The 22,682-nt window shown below is 46.9% G+C and overlaps 1 protein-coding gene across 1 annotated transcript in view; it reads left to right on the forward strand.

Moving 5' to 3' along the window:
* Positions 1–22,682, forward strand: part of PGM2L1 (phosphoglucomutase 2 like 1) — a 1,482,539-nt gene that overhangs the window by 802,923 nt on the left and 656,934 nt on the right. Inside the window, exon 7 of the mRNA XM_069640198.1 lies at positions 14,345–14,534. Within this exon, the coding sequence (XP_069496299.1) occupies positions 14,345–14,534 (190 nt within the window). The remainder of the gene's footprint in view (positions 1–14,344; positions 14,535–22,682) is intronic.

The raw sequence follows: 22,682 nt of genomic DNA on the forward strand, positions 1-22,682 counted from the left end.
AAACAGGCGCGAAACAGGGCCTTAACCCTTGGGCCTTACCGGAAGGACCTGCGCCGGCTTCCGCCTGCCGGCGAATGTGGATTGCTGCAATTAAGCCAAATTCAAAATTAATATATTCAGTCATTAAATTCTTAGGCATTCTAAATTGTTTCCTAAGAAGAACGGCCTCACATTTTTTTAGTTGAATTAAGTGATTTTGTTTCCAAATCTCACAACCATATAATAGCAGTGGCAATATTTTAGTTGTATATAATAACAAGACTGCATGTGTGGAAAAACCGATGTTCCACCCAATAAATGCACTTATTGCATTAACAGACTTAGTCTTCGTAGCTTGCCAATACACATCCCATTTTAGTCTTTCATCAATCACCACTCCCAAATATTTGTATTCTTTGACCTGTTCAAGTTTAACCATGTCAATTTCCCATACGTACTGTTTCTGTGCTTTCTGAACATTAAAATCCATGACTTTACTCTTTTCTATATTTATGTTCAGACCATTGAGTGTTGCATAGTCTATTAGTGCATTCAACAAATGTTGTAAGCCCTTCACAGTATAATCGATTAACAGATCATCTGCATATGAAAGGCAGCTTACAAATGCAGTACCAACTTTGACAGGACATGTTAACACACTCAAATGAGATACATATCTGCAAGGTAAAGGTTAAACGTGGTCGCTGCCACTGTGCAGCCCTGTTTAACCCCCCTACAAGTAGGCATAGATGCGGACCCATCCAACCTAATTCGTACATTAGTGTCACTATATAGAAGAATCAGCATTTTTAACAATCCTGAAGGAATCTTCCACTCAGTTTTTGCCAAAGTTTGTTTCTTAGGACTGAATCAAAAGTGGCATATAAGTTGCAATGCTGCTGCTTCCAAGTGTATTCAATAGCTGAGGTCAGCAATAATATATTGTGTATCATTGATTTATTTATTTATTTATAAAGCGCTTTACACCAAGGCGCTGTACAATGGAACAACAAAATACAGAGTAATAACAAATAACAGTGTGAGCATAGTGGCAACTTGAATCATTTAACAACAAAACAGTGCAAAGAGCAATTTACTAAGAGGGTGGAGAAGTGGAGTGCGAACAGGGGAGTGAAGGGAGGGGCAGGGAAGGATTGAGTGAGAGTAGAAGGAAGGGAGAGAGTGTGTAAAATAGAAAAGGGGAAGGTGGAAAGGGAGGGGAGGGATTAGAAGAGGGGAAAGACGGGGGGAGTAGAGAGGGCGGGGGGGCTTCAAGGTGGGGAATGGAGGAGGAAGGATTTAAGGGAAGTGCGAAATGAGATGAGGGTAGTGGAAGAGCGGATTGAGAGGGGAGAGAGTTCCAATGCAGAGGAGCAAGAAGTTGGAAAGAGCGGAACTGGGAGGAAGCGCAAGGGGAAGGAGGTACAGAGAGCAGGAAGTGGTCAGCAGACCGAAGGGAGCGAGAGGGGGAGTAGAAGGAGAGAAGGGAGGAGAGATAAGGGGGGGCAAGACCGTGAAGGGATTTGAAAACAAGGCAGAGAAAGTGGAATTTTAGTTGTAGGTGGAAAGGTAGCCAGCCTAGTCGAGAGAGCAAAGAGGAAATGGAGTCGCGAGAGGTAAGGAGACAGAGTTCGAATGGCAGAGTGGTATATAGATTTAAGAGGGGCAAGCTGAGATGAGGGAGACCGAAAATTATAGAGGAGCAGTAGAAGAGGCGGGAAAAGATGAGTGAGGAGATTAGGAGCTTGGTAGCATGGAATGTGAGGGAGGGACGGATTTTGCGAATATTGTAAAGGTGGTATCTGCAGGAGCGGGAGGTGAGCGAAATGTGTTGCAAGAAGGTGAGAGAAGAGTCAAAAAGAACACCTAGGTTGCGAGCATGAGTGGAGATAGGGAGATTGGAAGGAGGAAAGTGGATGAACGGGGGAGGAGAAGGAGGGGGAAGAGAGTTAGCAGGGAAGAAAAGGACTTCAGTTTTATCCGTGTTAAGTGAGAGAAAGCGTGAGGACATACAGTTCTTGATGGCTGTGAGACAATAGGAGAGTTTAAGGTGGAGGTCAGGTGTGAAGGAGGAGAAAGAGAGAAAGAGTTGGGTGTCATCCGCATAGAAATGATGGGAGATGCCAAAGGAGGAGATGAAAGGGGCAATGAGGGAGGTATAGAGAGAAGAGGAAAGGGCCAAGTACAGAGCCTTGAGGAACACTGTAAATCAGAGGGAAGGAAAGAGAGGGAATCATGTTAGCTTTTGGCCTAAAATCTATTTGATTGCTGGGCAATATTTTGTTTTCCTTTATCCAGATCTTAAGCTCTACCAGCAATATTCGGTCAAATATATTTGATGAAATGTCTGACATTGCTAACATTCGATAGTTCACGGGTTTATCCCATGCCCCTTTTTTTTATATACGGCCAAGATATGGCTCATATGCCAACTTTCTGGTATGCCCTTTTTCTATGAATAGACTGTATTGATATATAAAGTGCAGTGCATGTGCCCAAAGGTCTGGAGCAAATTTCAGTAAAGCATTGCACACCCCATCCGGCCTAGCCGCACGCAAGTTGTTAACATTTTCAATTATCAACACAATATCTAATGTAGTAGCTTTGCAGCTCCATATCACATTCGGGAGAGGATATGATGGGTCAGGTATCATAGAGGAGCCGAACGTAGTTTTCACATGTTCTGTCCACCTGCATTCAGAAACCCAATTAATCACAAGATGTCTTTTTTGCTCTATTGATTGCTGCCCAAATAGCTGTATTATTACCTTGTGCAGCAAGTGTTGCAATTGTTTTCCATCGTAATGTTTCAGAATTTATTTTATTGCTCCTCAGCCATTTTCGGTAGATATTTTTCCATAACCGGGTACATTTTGCCACAAGCGTAGAATTACCACTTACTCTGAGAAGTTCTATACCTGACTTTATAGCTTTACGTAAATGTTTTTCCCTTCACTAATGGTTCTATCATAATGCAGACGGCAAGATATGGGCTTATTAGTCTGTTCCAAGAAAGTTTTGTAGTCCCTAATGGAACTGTTTTTCGTGCCAATGACAGCCATCAATTGCAGAAAACCTGGTTATTATGTCGATAGATGCTGTGGAATTACTTACACTAGAGTTTCTAATACATTTCGGGATGGTTTTCATCACCAGAGAGTTTACCAATGTAAGACTTTCACCATTCCATTTAATTCGATTTTGGGCTACATTCAATGATATTTGACCAGACTTCTAGTTCACTGGCATGGAGTTGAGTGGTCAATGGTTCAAGCAGTACACAAAGTGGAAAATGGTCACTCTCATGTCGATGAACGATAGCCATGTCAACTGTGAGACATATCCCATTGCTGTTAGTGATCACATAGTCTATCGTTGTTGCTCTGCTTCCATCGGTCCTTGTATATCCCATTACTGCATCGCCAGGGCAATTACCATTTAACCTAGTCAATCCAAATTCATCAATCAACTTTGCCTGAGGTCGCCCTTGCCGATGGATTATTTTTCTGCAATGGGTGCTGAGGTGGGCAATCTACCCCCACCTAGATCAAGAGCAGTGACACCAATTTTTGTATTAAAGTCCCCGACCATCCTTATTGGATATCAATGGGAATATTTCCGGAGCACTATAGTGTTAGGCAGAATCATATGCAGTACCCTTTGGGAACACGACACACAATTAAGACTACAAGTGACAGTACAAATTCACCTTTGGTACAGGCCTGTACTACACAGTAAAGTGGTAGCGATGGCTGTGCAGCCAGACTTATCTCAAGAGTAAAGTGAGCAGTATCAATAGTTACACAAAGAACCAGCAATTACTGTGGTTCAAACAGACACTGACTCAAGGTTTCTGAGTAAAAGAATATACATTTCTCCAGCATGGGGTCTGGCATGGATTCACATGCTCATGAATATTCCCCGTCGTCAGGCTGGGAATCCTCGGTAAAGAAAAAATCAGTATCAGTTTCGTTTCTGATCTGTCTTTCGTAGTAGTAACCAATCACTGATCTCTGCGTCATACTGACCACAGCCAATGACTGCCCTCTACCTAAGCCCCGCCTCTGGCAGCCATCTTCAGATTTTTACCGCGCGTTCAAGTGTTGGGAGTCCTCGTGCTTAGCTCTCGAGCTTTTACTGCGTGTTTCGTGCTTTTTCAGGTGAATTTTCACATTTTTTCGGTTAATCGAGCCTCAAGCTCCACCGTTTCTACTCCCGTTAACGGCTACCCGTTGCAGGATTTTCCTACGCCCCTCAAGGGTGAAGAGTTTGTCGAATCAACTTCTTGGAGGATTCCAGAAGATTTGCCGCCTACTTCGAGATGGCCCAGGATGCGAGTTTGTCACCCGGTCCCAAGCTGTTTCGTAGCTGCCCTGGATGTGGGCTGCAGAATGTGTTTAAGGAAGACGAACATTCGCAATGCCTCTACTGTCTTCATGGGGACAAGACTCGTGTAGAGAAGGACTGCCAGTTCTGCAAGAACTTGTCGGAGCGGACCATGAGGGACCGTCGATCCCGTCTCGCAAGCTGGTTAGAGAAGGGCTCGACGGGTGAGAAGAGAAGAAAGGGTCCGAGCGGGCTTCTAAGTCCTGTGCGGGCGCCCCGGCGAGGGGGGCCCAACACCAGGCCAAGCGCCGCGAGTCCACTGGCTCCGGGAGCGCCGAAAGGTCGGGCTCTTCGGTCGCCAGACAGGGCGCACCTTCCCCGGCACTGTCAACCACGAGCCAACGCTCCGGTTCGGGGAAGAGGAAGTCCGAGACCCCGGGTAAGCTTCAGGAGAAGCCCTGTCCGATCTCGGAAGAGGGGGAGCGAGGCGTCGCCCCTCCCCCGAAGGAGAGGGCCCGGGACGCACCTAAGGTGGCTAAGGCCCCTAACCAGCAGGCGAAGGCCTCTATCAAGGCTATCGCGGCGACTCTGGCCGTGCCGGCAGAGACACCGCCAGCGGAGACCGCCTCCGGGACTAGAGTTTCCCTGCCGCCAAGGAGGGAATCCTCTTTTCAGCCCATCGTCGTGGCCGCCATGATGGAAGAAGCGAGGGGGGGCACGGTGCCCTCCTCGAGCTCGGAGTCAGCCTCGGAGGAGGAACTGACCGAGGCCGTGAGGAACCTCGAAGTCCTATTCGAGAAGGTTCGATCCCGTCAGGAAGATCCTCAGGATATAACCGAGGAAGACGACGATGGTGAGGAAGAGCGGCCTTCCCTTCCGGCACAGCCGGATCCTAGGCCTCAGGATGGCTCGGCGGCCATTTTGTCTGCCATCCAGTCCTTATGCTCTGAGATAAGGACGAGATTCCCACGGCCCAGGCCGGAGGACCCGCAACCTGGCCCGTTGGGAAGTCCTTGGAACAAACGACGGAGGACCCAACCCTCTCCTCCTCTCGCCCCCGTAAGGCCTACAGTTCCCTCCTCATCCTCCCACGAGTCGGGAGATGACGGTGCGTTGGGCTCGACGACGGGTTCTGAGGGGGGCGGCGACGACGACTACGGAACAGGTCTCCCGTTGCATGGGCCTCGCCGCCCGACGAGATTGGCTCATTCCACGCCATGATCGCCAGGGCGTCCGAATTGTTCCAGCTCTGCCCGGAGGAGCAGAGAAAGGAAGGTTTCCTCTATCAGCGCCGGGAGGCCAAGAGGAAGACGGTCATCGCGGTGCCCCTAATCGATGACATCTAGGAGGAGGGCCTGTCGGTTCTCAAGAACCCCTCCACGGCATCAGCCAAAAGGGACCAGTATGAGAAGAAGTACCGGGTCCCCGAAACCGCCCCCCTGTGCCTCAGGGCCCAGCCAACGCCAGACTCGGTCGTCTCGGCGGCGGCGAAGAAGAAAGCGGCGGGGTCAGGAGCCTCAACGTCGAATTCCCCGCCGGACGACGAGGGAAAGAAGTTGGACCACATGGGGCGGCGGGTCATTTCGTCGGCGGCGACGACGATCAAAGCGGCCATCGCCCTGGCGATCGTGGCCCGTTACGACAGGGAGCTCTGGTTAAAGCTGGCTGCAAGAGGGAGAGGTGGCGTCGGACCACGCCATAACGGTGGCAACCGATATTGCCGATACCGGGTTCCGCCAGCTGGGCAACGGCGTTTGCCTACGACGACGGGGTTGGCGCCGGGCGACCGACTTCCGTCAGGACGTCCAGACCAGGGTGTTGGACATGCCGTTCGACGGCAGCAACTTGTTCGGGAAGGCGGTGGACGAATCCCTCCAAGCCATAAAAATGGACACGGAGACGGCCCGCGCCCTAGGAGCCCTTCAGCAACGATGGCCCTTTCGGAGCTCTGGAGGCAGACAGGGTGCCTCCAAGGGATCCAGCGGTGGCTCGTCGTCATACTGCCAGGCGGCACGCTCCTCGTCTCAGGAGGCTTACAGGGGTCGCGGCAAGCAGGGTGCGCCTCGCCCTCGTCGGCAGGGTGGCCAGGGCGGCAAGGCCACCACCTCCAAGCAGGACTGAACCGGCCGTGGTCTCGGGCCCCCACCGAAGCACCCCGGTGGGAGGCCGGCTGACGAACTTCGTCGGCATGTGGAAGTCCATCTCCACCGACCGTTGGGTGCTGGATACCCTGGCAAGAGGACACACTATCGAATTCCTGAAGAAGTGCCCTCACGTTCCACCTGTGGCCAGGAAGGAAAATCACATCCCGCAACTGCTGTTGGAAGTACGGGCGATGCTCAGGAAAGGCGCCATGGAGCTTGTCCCCAAGAGGCTCCGGGGTATACTCAAGGTACTTCCTCGTCGGGAAGAAGACAGGCGGCTGGCGCCCCATCCTGGACCTTCGTCGTTTGAACAAATGCATCAGATCACAAAGGTTCAGGATGGTCACCCTCCAGCACGTACTGGGACAGCTGGAGGAAGGCGACTTTCTGTCGTTGTTGGACCTGGAGGATGCATACTTCCACGTTCCCATCCTCAAAAGTCACCGAAAGTCCTCAGGTTCGTCGTCCAGGGACACAACTACCAATTCAGAGCACTGCCGTACGGATTGAAGTTGGCCCCCAGGGTCTTTACCAAGTGCCTAGCACCAGTGGCGGCGCGGCTGCGCCTGCAGGGGATTCACATCTACCCCTACCTGGACGACTGGCTCATCCGCTCAAGGACGAGGGAACTCGCCGTCGAACACACTGCGAGGACCATCCAGCTACTCACAGACCTGGGATTCGCCATAAACTACTCAAAGTCCCACCTGGTGCCGTCGCAGGTGGCCCTGTTTCTGGGAGCGAAGCTCGATACAGTGAGGCGCCTGGCGGCCCCGTCGGAAGTACAGACGAAAACCATTCTAGACAAAGTGCAGCGCCTGCTTGCCACGGAGGTGGCCAGGGTGAGGTCCATCAAGTCCCTCCTGGGGATGATGTCCTCTTGCATCTACCTGGTGCGCCTCTGCAGACTACGGATGCGCCCTCTTCAAGAATTTCTCGACGCCCGTTGGATGCAGGCGACGGGCACCTTCAAAGACAGGATTCCCCATCAACGAGGTGTTCCGGCGGGCGATTCAGTGGTGGGGCGTTCGAGCGCACCTCGACGACGGACGCCTCCCTGGAAGGTTCGGGCGCCCACACCGGAGATCTCCACGCAAGAGGCCTCTGGCTCCCGGAGGAGAGGCTCCTGCACATCAACGTCCTGGAACTCCGAGCCGTGTTCTGGGCTCTCAAATCGTTCCTCCCATCGCTCAAGGGCAAGGTGGTGCGGTTCTTCACGGACAACACCACGACAATGTTTTACATACGGAAGCAGGGAGGCACCAGATCCCCAGCCCTATCCAAGGAGGCACAGGATCTGTGGCACTGGGCGGTCGCCCGGGGGATGTTCCTGGTTCCCTTCCACCTGGCAGGAGAAAGCAACACCATCGCCGACTCGCTCAGCAGGGAGCTGCGCGCGTGTCACGAGTGGGACCTGCGCCAGGATCAGGTGGATCTACTCTTCCGACGATGGGGCAAACCCCAAATCGACCTGTTTGCAACAGCGACGAGCTCGAAGTGCAAGAGGTTCGCCAGCAGGTTTCCCCAGCCGAGAAGCATGGGCGATGCTTCTCGTTCCCCTGGGACGGCCTATACCTGTATGCGTTCCCTCAGTTGCTGCTTCGACTCATCAGCCAGCTCAAGAGGTCCCGGTGCAGGATGATCCTCGTCGCACCGGCGTGGCCGAGGCAGATCTGGTTCCCGGACCTTCTGGACTTGTCAACGTCCCCTCCCATCAAGCTGTCGGCGGACGCGGACCTTCTCTCCAGAGAAGGAGGCGCCATCTTCCACCACGACCCGGCGTCGCTGAACCTGCAGGCCTGGCTCCTGCAGCGCTAGAGTTTGGAGGCTACGATATACCGGCCGATTGCAGAGAGGTTCTTGCAAAGGCCAGGGCGTCCTCGACTCTCAAATGCTACGGTCATAAGTGGAAGAGGTTCTCTATCTGGTGCCGAGCACAGAAGATCAACCCCCTACGGATTACGGCCCCTCAAGTGCTGCCATACCTGCTATCGCTGGCAAAGGCTGGGCTAGCCCATGCCTCCATTAAGATTCATCTGGCGGCGATCTCCAGATATACCAGAACCACAGGACGGACGTCCCTGTGGTCCCATCGACTGGTAAAAGAGTTTATGAAAGGACTGTTCCGGTCGTTCCCGCCGGTGAAGGCCCCGGCCCCGGCGTGGGAACTTAACATGGTGCTGACCAGGCTCATGGGGCCCCCATTCGAGCTGATGCACTCCGCACCTATGAAGTTTGTGTCGTGGAAGACTGCGTTCCTGGTGGCCATTACCTCCGCACGACGAGTGGGAGAGATCCAGACCCTATCCTGCAAAGCACCGTACTTGACTTTCCATGCCTCGAGAGTGGTGCTTAGGATGCACCCCTCCTTTATGGCCAAGGTGCCGTCGGACTTCCATCTTAACGAGCCCTTGGTGTTACCTGTTTTCTTCCCGTCTCCTTCGTTGCTGGCCGAGAGGAATTTGCACTCGCTGGATGTGGCTAGAGCGCTGAAGTTCTACGTGGACCGCACAAAGAGTTTCCGGAGGACATCACAGCTGTTCATGAACTTTGGACCTGTGAATCAAGGGAAGGCTCTCTCAAAGTCTTCTATTTCCAGATGGCTCTCCGGCTGCATCTTGCACTGTCACTGGTTGGCTAACCGACCGCTGCCAGGCCCTCCAAGAGCCCATTCGACCAGAGCGATCGCTGCTACTACGGCGTTCTTATCTGGTGTGCCCCTGCTGGACATCTGCAGGGCTGCTACATGGAGGTCGACGCACACCTTCACGAGATTCTACTGCGTCGATCGGGATTCCAGGGAGGAGTCCAGGGTCGGCCAAGCAGTGCTGCGCAACCTGTTCGCTTAAGGTGAGCCTGGTGAGGAGGTAAGAGATGCTTAATGTTGAGTTTTTTGTATTGCTTAATGTTGAGCCTTTTGCCACCCCCCGTGGTTGTGCATGTGTGTACTGCTATCTATTCTTGTATTCATGAGCATGTGAATCCATGCCAGACCCCATGCTGGAGAAGGAACAAGTTACTTACCTGTAACTGTTGTTCTCCAGCATGGGTCTGGCATGGATTCACATGCGAACCCTCCCGCCTACCCCTCTGCGGCTCTTCACTTGGTCATACTGCCACTTCACGTGCTACCAAATCTGAAGATGGCTGCCAGAGGCGGGGCTTAGGTAGAGGGCAGTCATTGGCTGTGGTCAGTATGACACAGAGATCAGTGATTGGTTACTACTACGAAAGACAGATCCGAAACTGATACTGATTTTTTCTTTACAGAGGATTCCCAGCCTGACGACGGGGAATATTCATGAGCATGTGAATCCATGCCAGGCCATGCTGGAGAACAACAGTTACAGGTAAGTAACTTGTTCCTTATTTACACATCAGTTATAAAACATATCACCATTATCAACCATTTGAAAAATCACAATCTTAAAACACTACACTGCACCCATTAGATTCTGGACAAGTTAAGCTCATAATGACGTGTGAGCAAAATGGTACTCCAGTAATTTAAAAGGGAGGGAAAGACAAGGTTAGACCAAAGTTGAGCAGCACCAACAAGTAAGTAAGCAGGGCAATCTAGAAAAAGTAACTACAGTGAGGAAATCAAATGAAGAGGCCTGGGCCAAAGTCAATGGACCAAAGTCTTTGCAGAGGACCACACAGTTCAGAGTAGTTTGCGGTTAAGTCTTTGCCAAGAGTGCAGAACGAAGTTGGTCGGACGAAAAGTTATTTAAAGAATAGAGAAGGACAAGCCCTCGGATTGGCAAAAGATTTCAAGCACTTTTACCCCGGTCGGACGGAACGAATGACCAGATTTGAACAGTACTTTAAATGGAGAAGAAGGCTGTAGCTGAGGCGGACGTTCCTGGCTGGTCCTGCAGGCTCACGGTTCCTGAAACGACTGTCAGACTGACACAAAGTAGGAAGACAAGAGGGTCCTGCACTGCCCAGGGAAGAAACCAGCAGCAGAGCAAAGCAACGGATAAAAGGTGCGCTCCTTAAAACCCAAGCAGGGTCCGGTCCTTCTGGCTATCCGGTTCACTGTAGCTGTGCACAGCAAATTCGACCAGAGGAGAGGGGAGGGGGGCTGGCTTGCAGTTTGGCGAACTGGTTGGTCCCACCAGCTCAAGGGGAGAAGATTCCTTGCAGATCTTCCCTGTCGTTGAAGTTTGAAGATTCAGACCGACAGCAGGGCTTCACCGGGAGGTTCAGTCGTGGTAGAGGTCCTCTTCTGTCAGCTTCTCTTTGGTTCTCTCGATCCAGTGGCGACTCTGCATTCTCAGTTTCAGAGACCTGCTTTTCATGCAGTTTTCCCCCATTCACACAGCCTGGCTGTCATCACACAGCAGGGTGGCTGTCACGGCGGGACAGTCACCTCACCAATCACACCAGAGTGCGACATGGGTCTCCAAGGAGACCCTGTGCAGAGAGTCTCAAACCCCTCCCTCACATCCTGTCCCCCTCAGACATTCAGGCGCCTAAGGAGGGCTTCTGCGCAGAAGTCCACCAAAGGACCGCGAACAAAGGAACCAAACTTGGTTTGGCGCTCAGAGTAAAACATGAGAGAGACTTTTACAAAAAGAAATGGCGAATAAACATGACTGGAACGGTACAAAAGTAAATGTGGTCCAGCGGGTTTAAGTTCGAGGCTACTAAGATAGCCTAAAACAATACCAAGGCTATTTAAAATAACCGCGGTAGAAAACATTGGGTAGTTTTTACCACTGCCACCAGCCAAATCTTAATGAAAAGGGAACAAAATAATGTTCCATGAGAAACGGACAAAAAGGGATAACTATTAACCCTTTCCAGAACTCTATGTAATATAGTTTGTAGTGGGTCTGTGGATTTAAAAAGACTAATAAAGTCAATGGCAACTTTACATGTTCTGGGAGACAGTAGTCGGTCCCAGAAAATGGGAAGTCTAAAAAGACAACTCTGTGTCACTGCACTAAAGATGCTGTGTCACACAAAGTAAAAAGATGATGCCCATGGAGTAGGTGAAGCTCCACAGTTTATGAACACAAAAATGTTAGACACACATAGCCAAACACATGTAAGAGTGGGAAAAAAGGCTCACACTCTTACCAGGTGACTAAAAAAAATCCTAGAAATCCAGCAAAGCTGCTGAGGGACTCAGTAGGTAAGGGAAATTAGCCATTCTGGAGAATTCTCCCCAACATATAGCAACACAGTTTACATTGGCTTTCGTTTCTTTATAGATTGGAGGGTCGTAAATATTAAGACATATGATTATCTAAGTTAAATAGAAGATTTTGGCTACTAGGACTGGATTTGTCGATTCATTTAGTATAACAGTTGACCAAGGTGATCTAACTGAGAGCAATAGGCCTCCCTTGGGTCTTCCTATTAGTCCTTTTGTAGACACTTTTAGGACAGTACTACGACCGTCCAAATGTACAGTATCGGTCAGCCAAGTTTCCTGTAGTGCTAAAATCATGAATGTGTGAAGTTGTGATAAAAGTCCCTCATCGCTAAATAAATGGGAGTGACCTTGCGTGTTCCATGAATATATTAAGTTTACATCCCCCCCGAATCGATAAGTTAATACGAAAACAAAAAGAAAAGAAGTTGCAGCATTGTCCCGTTCATTTTCAAATAGACACAGTCAGTTTTTGCCAGACCGCACAGCCAAAACTGCTGGATGGGTGTGGACCAGATGGAAAATAACTTGGCCATGAAGCGTTGGCTTATGTCCCTTTTTTGGGGTTATTCCGCCCATTAGTTTTTATATCATTTGTTGGAAAGGGGAGTGCCCCCTTCTCCAAAATAGATGGCTATATCATGGGTAAATTGGCAAGAAACCAGGTGTTTATAAATGAAACAGCTTCCGGTTTGTTTTTTTCTCTCTCAATCCGAGAGATGGCTGCAGTTATACCACAGCCGACGGTATTGGAAAATGAAACTCAGAAAAAAAGCTTTTGGAGGTAAAAAAACATGCACATGCCATCAGGCTAGAGGTGAGGGGGGAGGTTGGGTAGAGGGAGGCAAGAGAATGCCAAGTGAAATTTGTGAGTTAGAGGGGTCTAGGGACTGAGTTTGCAACACAAAGCTTTTCTGTAACCTTGGCTATCCGACAAAATAGCTGCGAATAGACGGCATTTCCAAGCAAAGGGCTGGCCCCCCTCCGACCATGTTGCCTAATAAATGAGCACAAGTTACAAGACCACTTAGAGCAAGGTTGCCTGAGGGGGCCAACCCTTCCTAGCTTTGAAGCTAAGCACAGTCCATCCTGGTTACTGCACAAATAGGAGACAGTCCACAGTCTAGCATGCTGTGTGGTTTCTTAGTTTTAAATACTGCGTAGCACACTAAGAAAACACACAGAATCCTTATTTTTTTTTTAAACTGTGCTACCGTCAGGCCTTAAAAGTATTACACTGAGAGACCGTTTTTTGCCTTTTGCTGAATTGCATTCTGGTATTTGTAGTCTCCCAGTCAAGATGGGGGGAATAATGCCACAATTGTGCACTGTTTGCCTAACACAGTTCTATAAAGATGTATATATTTGAGTGACACTGTTGTGTTCTTTTTAAGTAATCTTAATACATAAGAGTATTGTTGAAAGCCAGACATTGGGGGTGAGGAGGGGAAACGATGAGGGCAAGTAAGTCATGAGTATTTGCCCAGGATGTGGCAAGAGAGTTTTCAATCCTGGACACTGGTGCAGTTATTTTCCCCTGATTGTGGCTGCTTTTCAGGGCACAAAGGGCACAAGTAAAGGACACATGTAGGTGGACGGTGTAACTTTTTTCAGAGGGTGGACGCAACCCCTTGGTTTTTTTTTTAGGTTGGCAAGCTTGCTCAAGTATTTGGCTACCGGCATTTTACTCAGGTTGTCATGTTCCCAGTGCAGACACTTACCCACAAGACCGCAAGCACTTGTTTCGTATTGGGATTTTGTTTTCCATGGAATAGTTCACTACAGATTGCTGGGTTTAAAAGGTGAGCACCTTTTTATACTTTGCCAGCATATTTATTGGAACATTCCCTCTCTCGTTATTTTCTGGGTGTTCATTCTTCTGAGGGGAACGTCAATTGAAATACATTTGTATATTTCACTTTAAAATATGTGTTCACTTACTGTGCGTCTATTTATGGGTGCAAGCTTTTGTTTTTTGATATGGGGGCAAAAGTACCTGGGCATGTTATTCTTGCAGTCGGTCATTTTTTCCCCTTTTCCATGCTGCTTAAATCCGGTTAGTTGGGGTTGTGTGATGTATCACAACAGTCATCAAGAGACCGGCCATAAAAGAAGGGGCTTGTAGCACGTGGCTTAACCAAAGTGTGTGATCCTTGGAAAATCATTTTATCTCAATGTGCATTGCCTAAAAATATTGTGTGTTCTCAAAGCCTGCCCTCTTGTATACATAATGCCACTGTCAAAATAGGTCAAAATCAGTCTGTGATTAATGAACGTTTTTGAGCAATGGATTGCAAGTTTTTAAAATAGTGGCTGTGCCCACTGGCAATGGCCAAAGGCCATGGCTAGTGGTCTGGTAGTGTTATAAAATATACAGTGGGCATGGCCAAAGGCCATTGCCAGTCAGTGGTGCGAAATAAATCTATGGAATAACAAAACCCTTGAAATTCAAGGAAAAACCTTTAGTTGCAGGAACGTTAAGGTGAGAACTTGATGCAACAAAACCCCTGAAATTCAGTAAAGCCACCTTAACTTAGCGGCCACCTGTGGTGCAACCCATGACCACAAGTCAAGTGGTGGCTAAATTTTATGCTCTATAAAATATTGTCTAAGATGGTTTGCCAATATTGTCTAAGATTATTTGCTTTAAAGTAGAAGAAAACCTATGTCACACTGATGCCTGCCATTCTTATGGTAGTAGTTTGACCAAATGCTGCCCTCTTTTTTTCAGGGAACTGAACGCAAAGACATCTTTAAAATTCGTCCATTCATCATTCCATGGAGTCGGCCATGACTATGTGCAATCTGCGTTTAAGACTTTTGGATTTCAACCACCTATTCCTGTCCCTGAACAAATGCATCCCGATCCACATTTTTCTACTGTAAAATGTCCAAATCCAGAAGAAGGGGAATCTGTGCTGGTATTTGTCATGTACAACTATGCCGTAAAAAATAACCATGAGTTATTAGTATGCTTTTGAAATTTCCTGTACTGGTTTGCAAATTCACATGCTAAACATGTGTGCTATTATGATGCATGTTAAAAAAAAAACAAAAAGAACAATGGTGGTTGTCACTAATAGTTGCCCTGTTAAAGAAGCTTTGGGAATGTCAACGGTTTGGGCTTTTGTGTAGGCATGGGAAAGGCACTTGTGAGGCACCGCCGTAGTGGTATTAACTACTCATTGTTGCTAGCAGGGGAAAATCTGTGCGAGTAACTAAGCATCTAATAGCAGTGCCTGGCAAACGCTTAAAACGTATGCCCAACCCAGAAATGTTAGCTTTGCCAATGCTTATTTTAAACAGGACTTCAGTGAAGGACATGCAGAGTGCTTATAAATAGAGTGGCTGAAGGCAGGTCTGGCATTTTTATTACACTATGTGCGGGTCTACAACTCCATTAAGTCATTAACTCTCAGCCGACTGCTTTGAAAAAACATTGGCAGGCACTTTGAGTGCAAAGTATGATGCTTAGGCTTGATTAAAGCAAGCTCAGAGTTCCCATGAGGAGGTGTTTTGGGCGGGCAGAGGCAGGAATGGGTGGGAATCACCATGGGCGGGCACATAACCAACCAAACAACACCTACAGACTGTCCCGCCACATAGATCATTCCTCCCTATCTGTACTCCAATGCAATAGTTTCGACACCTAATAGCCCAAGCCAAAAATGGGACCTTGAAGGTTTTACGGAAGGAGAGCAGGCACCCTCATACGTATATGTATTGGCTCCCCGCATACATATGGTTAGAGGTCGGCTGATGTCATTAGGTCGCCAATCCTCCACCCACATTTGTGTACAATGCACATTTCAAGCAATGGGCCCTAAAGGGCCTGTTCTCTGTATTTACATAACATTTAATTTCTACTCCCAAGTAACGTATAGGTTTTGAATTTGTGCAGGAAAGCCCTGTCAGGATGAAGTGGTTCACCCACTCCTCGAGGTTTCTGCGGAGTAGCAATGGGACACCCTTCTCTGATGCCATTGTGCCTCCTCTGGAGTGAACACTGTGGCCTGTACAGTGACCCCAGGGTGAGATCCCTAATTAGGGAGAAAAGCACCAGCCACAAAAAGCAGCAGTTCATGAACATTCATCTGGTGTATCTTTGTGTTGCTTTGATGCACACAAGAAGTGAAGCCCAACAGTATGGCAATCAAGAAGAGAAGGCACAGTAAGGGTTGCGAGTGACTTTCTTATTCCCAAGGTTTCTTTCATACTGCTACAAAATCATCCGGCAGGTTTCAAGTACTCACTAACCATGACACCCCTTTGAAAACCTCCCAGCCATCACAGAAAGAAAGGCATGTAAAGGATAAACAAACATGAATAGAAAAAGACCCAGTTCCAAACCACCACTGCAGACACCATGTGTCGCTGTGAACGCCATGGGCCACATCTCCTACGCTTCTTCCTACATCCGGCAGACATTGCCGCCAGGCACCCCTCTCACAGATGGACAGAATCCTGGTGTAAACAAGCTCATGCTTTACATGAATATTGCTGTAACGGTCAACGAATAATCAAAGGGACCTTGTTGATCCCTTTCCTTGTTTAATTGCCTTTTCCATCTTTTGGTTTGATAAGCTACAGGCGAATGTTCTTTATAAAGGTGTAACTTGTGTAAGGGTGTCGAAGAAGGAACCTGACGTGAGGGTGGCATGATGGTTGCTATAAACATTTTTTATTTTTTTTATTTAAGTGCTTTATGGCTAAACCTTGTAAGCCTTGACCAACACATTCATATGCATTTTATATTACATGGCAAATCACTATCTCATAAAGGAGAAGAACAATTACAATGTTCCAACAGCAGAACCATTGTAAAAAGACGTTTACTTATATAAAACATTTATCCTATGAAGCAAATCCTATAAATTGCACATTTTAATATTCAATCTCCTGGTCTTTAATGAACACTAGTGAGTATAAACGTTCAGGCGTCTAGCTAATATCTTCTTCTATTAGCAGCTTCAATACTATTTTGCAAATATTATACCCCATTGCTGTTATAAGTAATGACTTGGCAGAGTATATTTTCGCCCAAAAGTGATCCGAGCCAAGACTCAAGGGGGAACTCTGAATCTCTGCCAACTCGTTAGAACATGCTTAGCCGTCTCAATACCATCTCCACAAATGTGGCATAATCTTTTTGTACTAGGGATGCTGTTACAAGCTGCACTATATTCTCAAACTAGTAAGATGTTGAATCGCAAAACGAGGATAAAACGATGCATGAGCGATCCCAGACCCACCATTTCTCCTTCAGTTTAGTGAAAAACGGTCTGCTTCATCCTCACAAGGTATAGACTGACTTAATTCACCCAGATGTCCCTCTCCTGTGTGCATTAAATCTCTATATGCAGAGTTTCCAGGTTTAACACTTATCTGCACGTCTGCTAGACCCAATAACGACATTTTGCTAGAAATGTACATCTTGCCATTTTCCAGTGTACCTTAAGGGGCGTTTAGGCCAAGTTCCGGTCTCAGTGCTTATACTTGTACTGCATTAGGTAGGCCCAGTAATGACTGCAGTACTTTGCCTTCTACTTTATCCAGCCATCTTATGTGGCATTCGGGTAATACCTCTAGTCCGTACATAATTACTGGTATCACTCCCTTTTTGTATATTTCCAATAGTCCTGCTCTCGAATCTCCTCTTTTTGTGTAGAGGAATCTTTTGATTACCTGCCTTTTCTTAATGGTCTTTCGGGGAGGGTGGCCCTGTAAAATGAAAGGGTAGGTATGCTCTTAATGGGTAAACTTTTATAGTAAAAAGAAACCTTCCCTATCTTCTAAGAAGGGTTTCCTGCCTCAAGCTAATAGTAAAGGACCTGTCAGAATGTCTGTCAAAATCAAACTCTACCGTCCTGTATCACAACCTACTTCTATCCCTTACACTAACACTAAAGAATAACCCAATAGAAAGTTCCTTCTCCAGGAGAATGACTCCCTTCTCCCGGTATTCTGGTGATGTCCCCAAAATGTTCTTTTGCAAAAGAATGCCAGAGGGAATGACTCCCTTTCCCTGCCTTGTAGTTCCAACTAATCCTTTGTACAAATCAACTCTCGGGACCAGGAGAATGACTCCCTTCTTCTGACATTGGTCCGTGTTAGGGGGAATTCTCACTTATGGCTCATTTCCCATACCTATAGAGTCCTCCAGCAGCTTTGCTGGATCTGAAGGGTTTATTTCTTTTTTACCTGCTAAGAGTGAGACTCTTTTTCCCACTCTTAGGCATATTTGCTATGTGTGTTCTAGGCTATTTTTGTGTTTAATGCCTATGGGATCTTTTCTCTCACCGATAGCAACAATCTTTATGCACATGTGTTACACAGCACCCTCAGTGCAGTGACACAGGGGTGTCGTAGCGACCCCCAAACATAGACTCCATACCCTGGGACTGACTACTGTCTCCGAGGGCATGTAAAGTCCCCATTGACTTTACTAGTCAATCTCTATGAACTAAACCAGTACAACCCATCTTAATATGGAAGTACTGGAAGGGGTTAATAGTTTTTCCCCTATGTTCATTTTCGAGAGGGTACCTTAAAGTCCCCCTCTACAAAGTTTCTGGCTAGTGGCAGTGGTTACAACCTTTTATATTCGACCGCAAATATTTCCCTATGGGATTTTCCCATTGTTCAAGGCTAACACTTTTACTGACAGCCTCTAACATACCACCGGTTTATTTTATTATGAACTTTACTCCGGTAGGTCTTATTTGCCAGAACTTTGATATAAATTCTTTCTCGTGTCTTACTCTAAACTCCTAACCCAGGTCGGGGATCCTTTGTTCGCTCTTTTGGCGAGCTTCTGCCAAGAAGCCCTCCTTCGAAGGGATTGTGTCCTCCGACGTATTCCTCACCTTAGATATCTCCTTCCAGCTCTGCTGGCCTCGGAAAATGTTTTCTCTCTAGAGGGCGCTGCGCGTCGATGTCCTCCGAGTCGATGTCCCTCGACAGCCGCCGTATCGACGTTGACCTGCCTATAAAGGCCACGCGCAGCGTCCGTTGCTCAGTTCCATTTTGTAGCCCACAACAATACTTTCTGGACTAAACTAATCACCCTGAAGGAGTGTAAGCCGCAACAAGGAAAGTAGAACTGCAGGGATGGATGGGAGGGTCGATGAGGAATATGTCGGAGGAACATCCCGTCGAAAGAACGTTACAAGGTAAGAAGTAACTTGTTCTTCGAAGGGATTGTGTCCTCCGACGTATTCCTCATCTTAGATAGGCTCCCATAGCAGTATTCTATTATCGGAGGAGGGAGTACTGACTTCACGCTGTCTTCTATTGATGAATAGAATGCAGTACAGCCCTTCCAAACCTAGTCTTTTGACTGGAGGAGGAATCCAAATTGTAAAAACGTGTAAAGGTATGGACAGACGACCATGTAGCGGCCGCACATATGTCTTTACCCGGCACGCCTCTTTTGAGGGCCGATGAATCTGAAATACCTCTGGTCGAATGAGCCCTAAGGTTTTTAGGGGGCTTTTTCCCTGCCAGTTTATAACATTCCAGAATGGCTAGAATGATCCATCTGGAAATGGTCTGCTTAGTTATTGGTAACCCCAGCTTGTGACCTGCGTAACCTACAAACAGCTGGTCTGCCTGTCCTATCCTGGCTAGTCTACTGATGTAAAAACTTAAAGCCCTCCTAGGGTCTAGCCTGTGTAACCTCTCTTCCTCTTTCCCCGGGTGAGGAGGAGGATAGAAAGATGGTAGGGTAATCTTCTGAGTGATATGGAATTCAGAAACCACCTTTGGGAGGAAATTATGCTTCACTTGCAGGACAACTTTGTCTCCCTCAGCTGCTCGTCGGCATCCTTCTTCCTGTGCGCCTGGTCTGCCGACAGAATTTGAAACTCCCGCTCTGGATGGTTTCCACATCTGTTGCCTCTCCCGGCTGGGCTTGACAAGTTCTTTAGTCCTTTGTCTCTTCTTATACATTGTTGCCAGTCGCACCATGGCAGATTGTTAAAGTCCTTTGTTTCTTTTGACACTTTATTCTTCATGCCTCCTCAGGGCCACCTCGTACCAGTACTAGCACAGTCCGTAATCTTCATGTGCACTTCTTCGTTCTTGTACTTTATGTATCCCAAGTACTACAGTAATACATTGGTCTACTCTCAATGATGTGACTTGGAATGGAAGAGGAGGTTAGGGAAGGTTGGGATGTGATGATCGTCCAGAAGGGGAGTCTCTCCCAATGAGGACCTCATGGGAGCGGGCTCCCCCTTGGGGAGAGGTGACGATATCTGTCGAATCGTCACACCTTGCTAATGAGGAGGCTGCTCCTGCTGCCTCAGCTGTTATAAAATAATTTGATACATTTACACATGGGTTTCTGATTGACATCTTATCCTTGCATATGGGTTTTGTTGGGTCCGTCCTGACTTGGTTGACCTCCTTTCTATTTAATCAGACAGTTTGTTCAGGTTGGACCTGCCAGACCGGAGAACCTTGCCATTTGCTGCGTGGTACCCCAGTGCTTGATCCTTTATCCAATGCTATTTAACATCTATATGGAGCCCCTGGAGATCTGGTGTCCAGGCTAGGCTATCTTAAAGAAATGGTCCAATGCCCCGCCCCAATACTTTTTCTCCATGAATCATTGGTGCACCTGCTCTGCACCTCATAGCTGTTAGAAGAGTGCTTTGTATAAAGCATCACTTACCTTTCAATTAACTTTTTCACAGTAACCCACTCATGTTCGCCATGTCGTATTAAGTTTGAATGCTCGGTAGCACAAACCAGTGCAAATGCTGCTGCTGGTGAGCTCCAAGGCCGCCGGATTAAAAAACTCTTTAATTGTCCATTTAAGAAAAACCTTAAAGAGGCAGGAACCGACCAAGTCCAGCAAAGCCGATAAAACAAGCACATAATGCAACGATCAAGCCCTCTTTTCAGTTTACCCCGATCTTATCAGAGGAAGTGACAATGGTAGTTCAAAAGATGATTCCTGCATTTTGCCTTTGTGGTCTGTGCCCTTTGATTGTGGTAAAAACTGAATTGATGTATTAGCAAAATGTATCCTATTCTTAGTCAACCTTTCTTCCAACAGTAACATAATCCCAAAAGAGCTCAAACACATCTGGATAAAACCACTGTTGAAGACCCCAACCTTAGACCCATTATTATGCTCTAGTAATCGATCGATACCCAATGTACCTTTTCTAGTGAAAATGATTGACAACATTACCACTAATCAGTTAAGGAATCCCTTCGTAGTTCAGAACCTCTTGGTAACTTCCAATCTGGTTTCAGCTCATACATCATCACTGAATTTGCTTTATTACATGTTAGAGACAGCGTTCTCCAATTTTTGGATAATTGTCTTGATGGAATACTTATGTTTTTAGACCTTTCGACAGCATTTCACACCCTTGATTAACCCATTCTTCTTTCAAAACGCGTTGAAGTGACTGGTATCGCAAACCAATCAGTGGGGTGGATTAGTTTTTTTTTGCGATCACTCGAGTAGTTTATATTTATTATTTTGCATCAGATATTTCCCCTTTCAGATTTGAGCTTCAACAGGAAGCTTGTTGCTAACATATAGTCCCTGATGATTTTTTTCTGGAGCAAGGTATCCTATTCCAAAACTACACGGACAATACTCGACTAATGTTTGAACTTCGGGGACAGCCCTCCGATATTTTTTAAAACATTATTTTGTTAATAGTTTTTATTTCGTTGGTAACCCCATAAAAATTGCAAATAAATAATGTACACAAGTCGCAGTAAATACTAAATACCCTTGGTCATTGAAGTTAAAATTGGAATGAAATATAGTTTACAATACAAAATGCATGCATAAAATATTCTTATATCAATATCTTGTAATACTGAAAACACACTAAATAGTGTAATTCATCAAATCAGCAGTTGCTATGTCCATACGTAAACTTATCATTCTGATAGCAATATCTTGTGTCGCTAAATACACTTTAGGTAACCTAATAAATCAAAGCAGCAATTTGCTTTTCATCTTTCATCCTGAATCTCTAAGCGCTCAACAGATATCTATAAATCCTCCCACAATAATGGCACGACTGTGGATTGATAACAGAAAAACATGGCTCCAGGCATAGATCTTGTGCTGTAATTTCCAAACAATTTCCTTCATCATAACCGGGGCAAAAATAATAAAATGACAAATGTCCTACCACTGAGATGGACAAAACATACATCTGTCATCCGATGCTTGCAAAATTGGCTGATGAGAAGATACCCAGGTGGGATTTCATAAAGAGGTTTTCCCCCAAGATCCTCGATTCACTGCCAAGAAAGTATTTTCTGGTTAGGTAGCTTGAGATTATGCCATTTGGCCGTACTGTCACCAGCTTGCACATATAATACCATTCTTGGTTGACCGCTGTGACGTCAGATTTTGTGGGTAACTATCCTCTTCTGGGTAACTGTGCATTTTGCCATTACACTGGCATATTCCAGTCAAAAGCCATCTTTGCAAATGGATGAATCAAGGGAGTAGGGTTGAGTTTGATTGGGTCAGAACATCCTTTAGGGCGTAGTTCAATGTCTGACACTTCTTGAAACTGGAAAGGGTTTGGTACATTTGCCTTTCACCCCATATCTCGCTACAGCATACAATCGGCTGGGAAGGGCTAGGTGATTCTATAGAGTCATACTAACCTGAGTAGCTCCGACCCACACAAGTTGACACATTATAAACGTTTTAGCAACAGTTAAAACACTCCCATATATTTTGTTACAAACTACCCACCACATGTGATTGGTTAAAAACTATACAAAAGAAATCCAATCTTTCTCCAATTCCTCTGTTCTCATTGGTCAGGTTTATCTTAACTACCATCTTCAGCTCATGTGTACAAGACAGCCTCTCTTAGGATTGGTCCGAGGTAGGTCTCGACATCACCACATAGTTGCAATAAATTATGTTTGTATGTGAATGTGTAAGTTCCAGCTGGCCCGAGAACCCCTACCCCTGAATGTAATTGCACAAGGTTTGCAAAAGTACTTCAAACAATATGATTAGGGGAAGAATAAACAGGTTCCCTTTGAACTGGCGAAAACCATCTCCCCCG

Source organism: Ambystoma mexicanum, chromosome 7q, assembly GCF_040938575.1.
Source record: "Ambystoma mexicanum isolate Mex_15411 chromosome 7q, UKY_AmexF1_1, whole genome shotgun sequence".
NCBI classification, from domain to species: Eukaryota; Metazoa; Chordata; class Amphibia; order Caudata; family Ambystomatidae; genus Ambystoma; species Ambystoma mexicanum.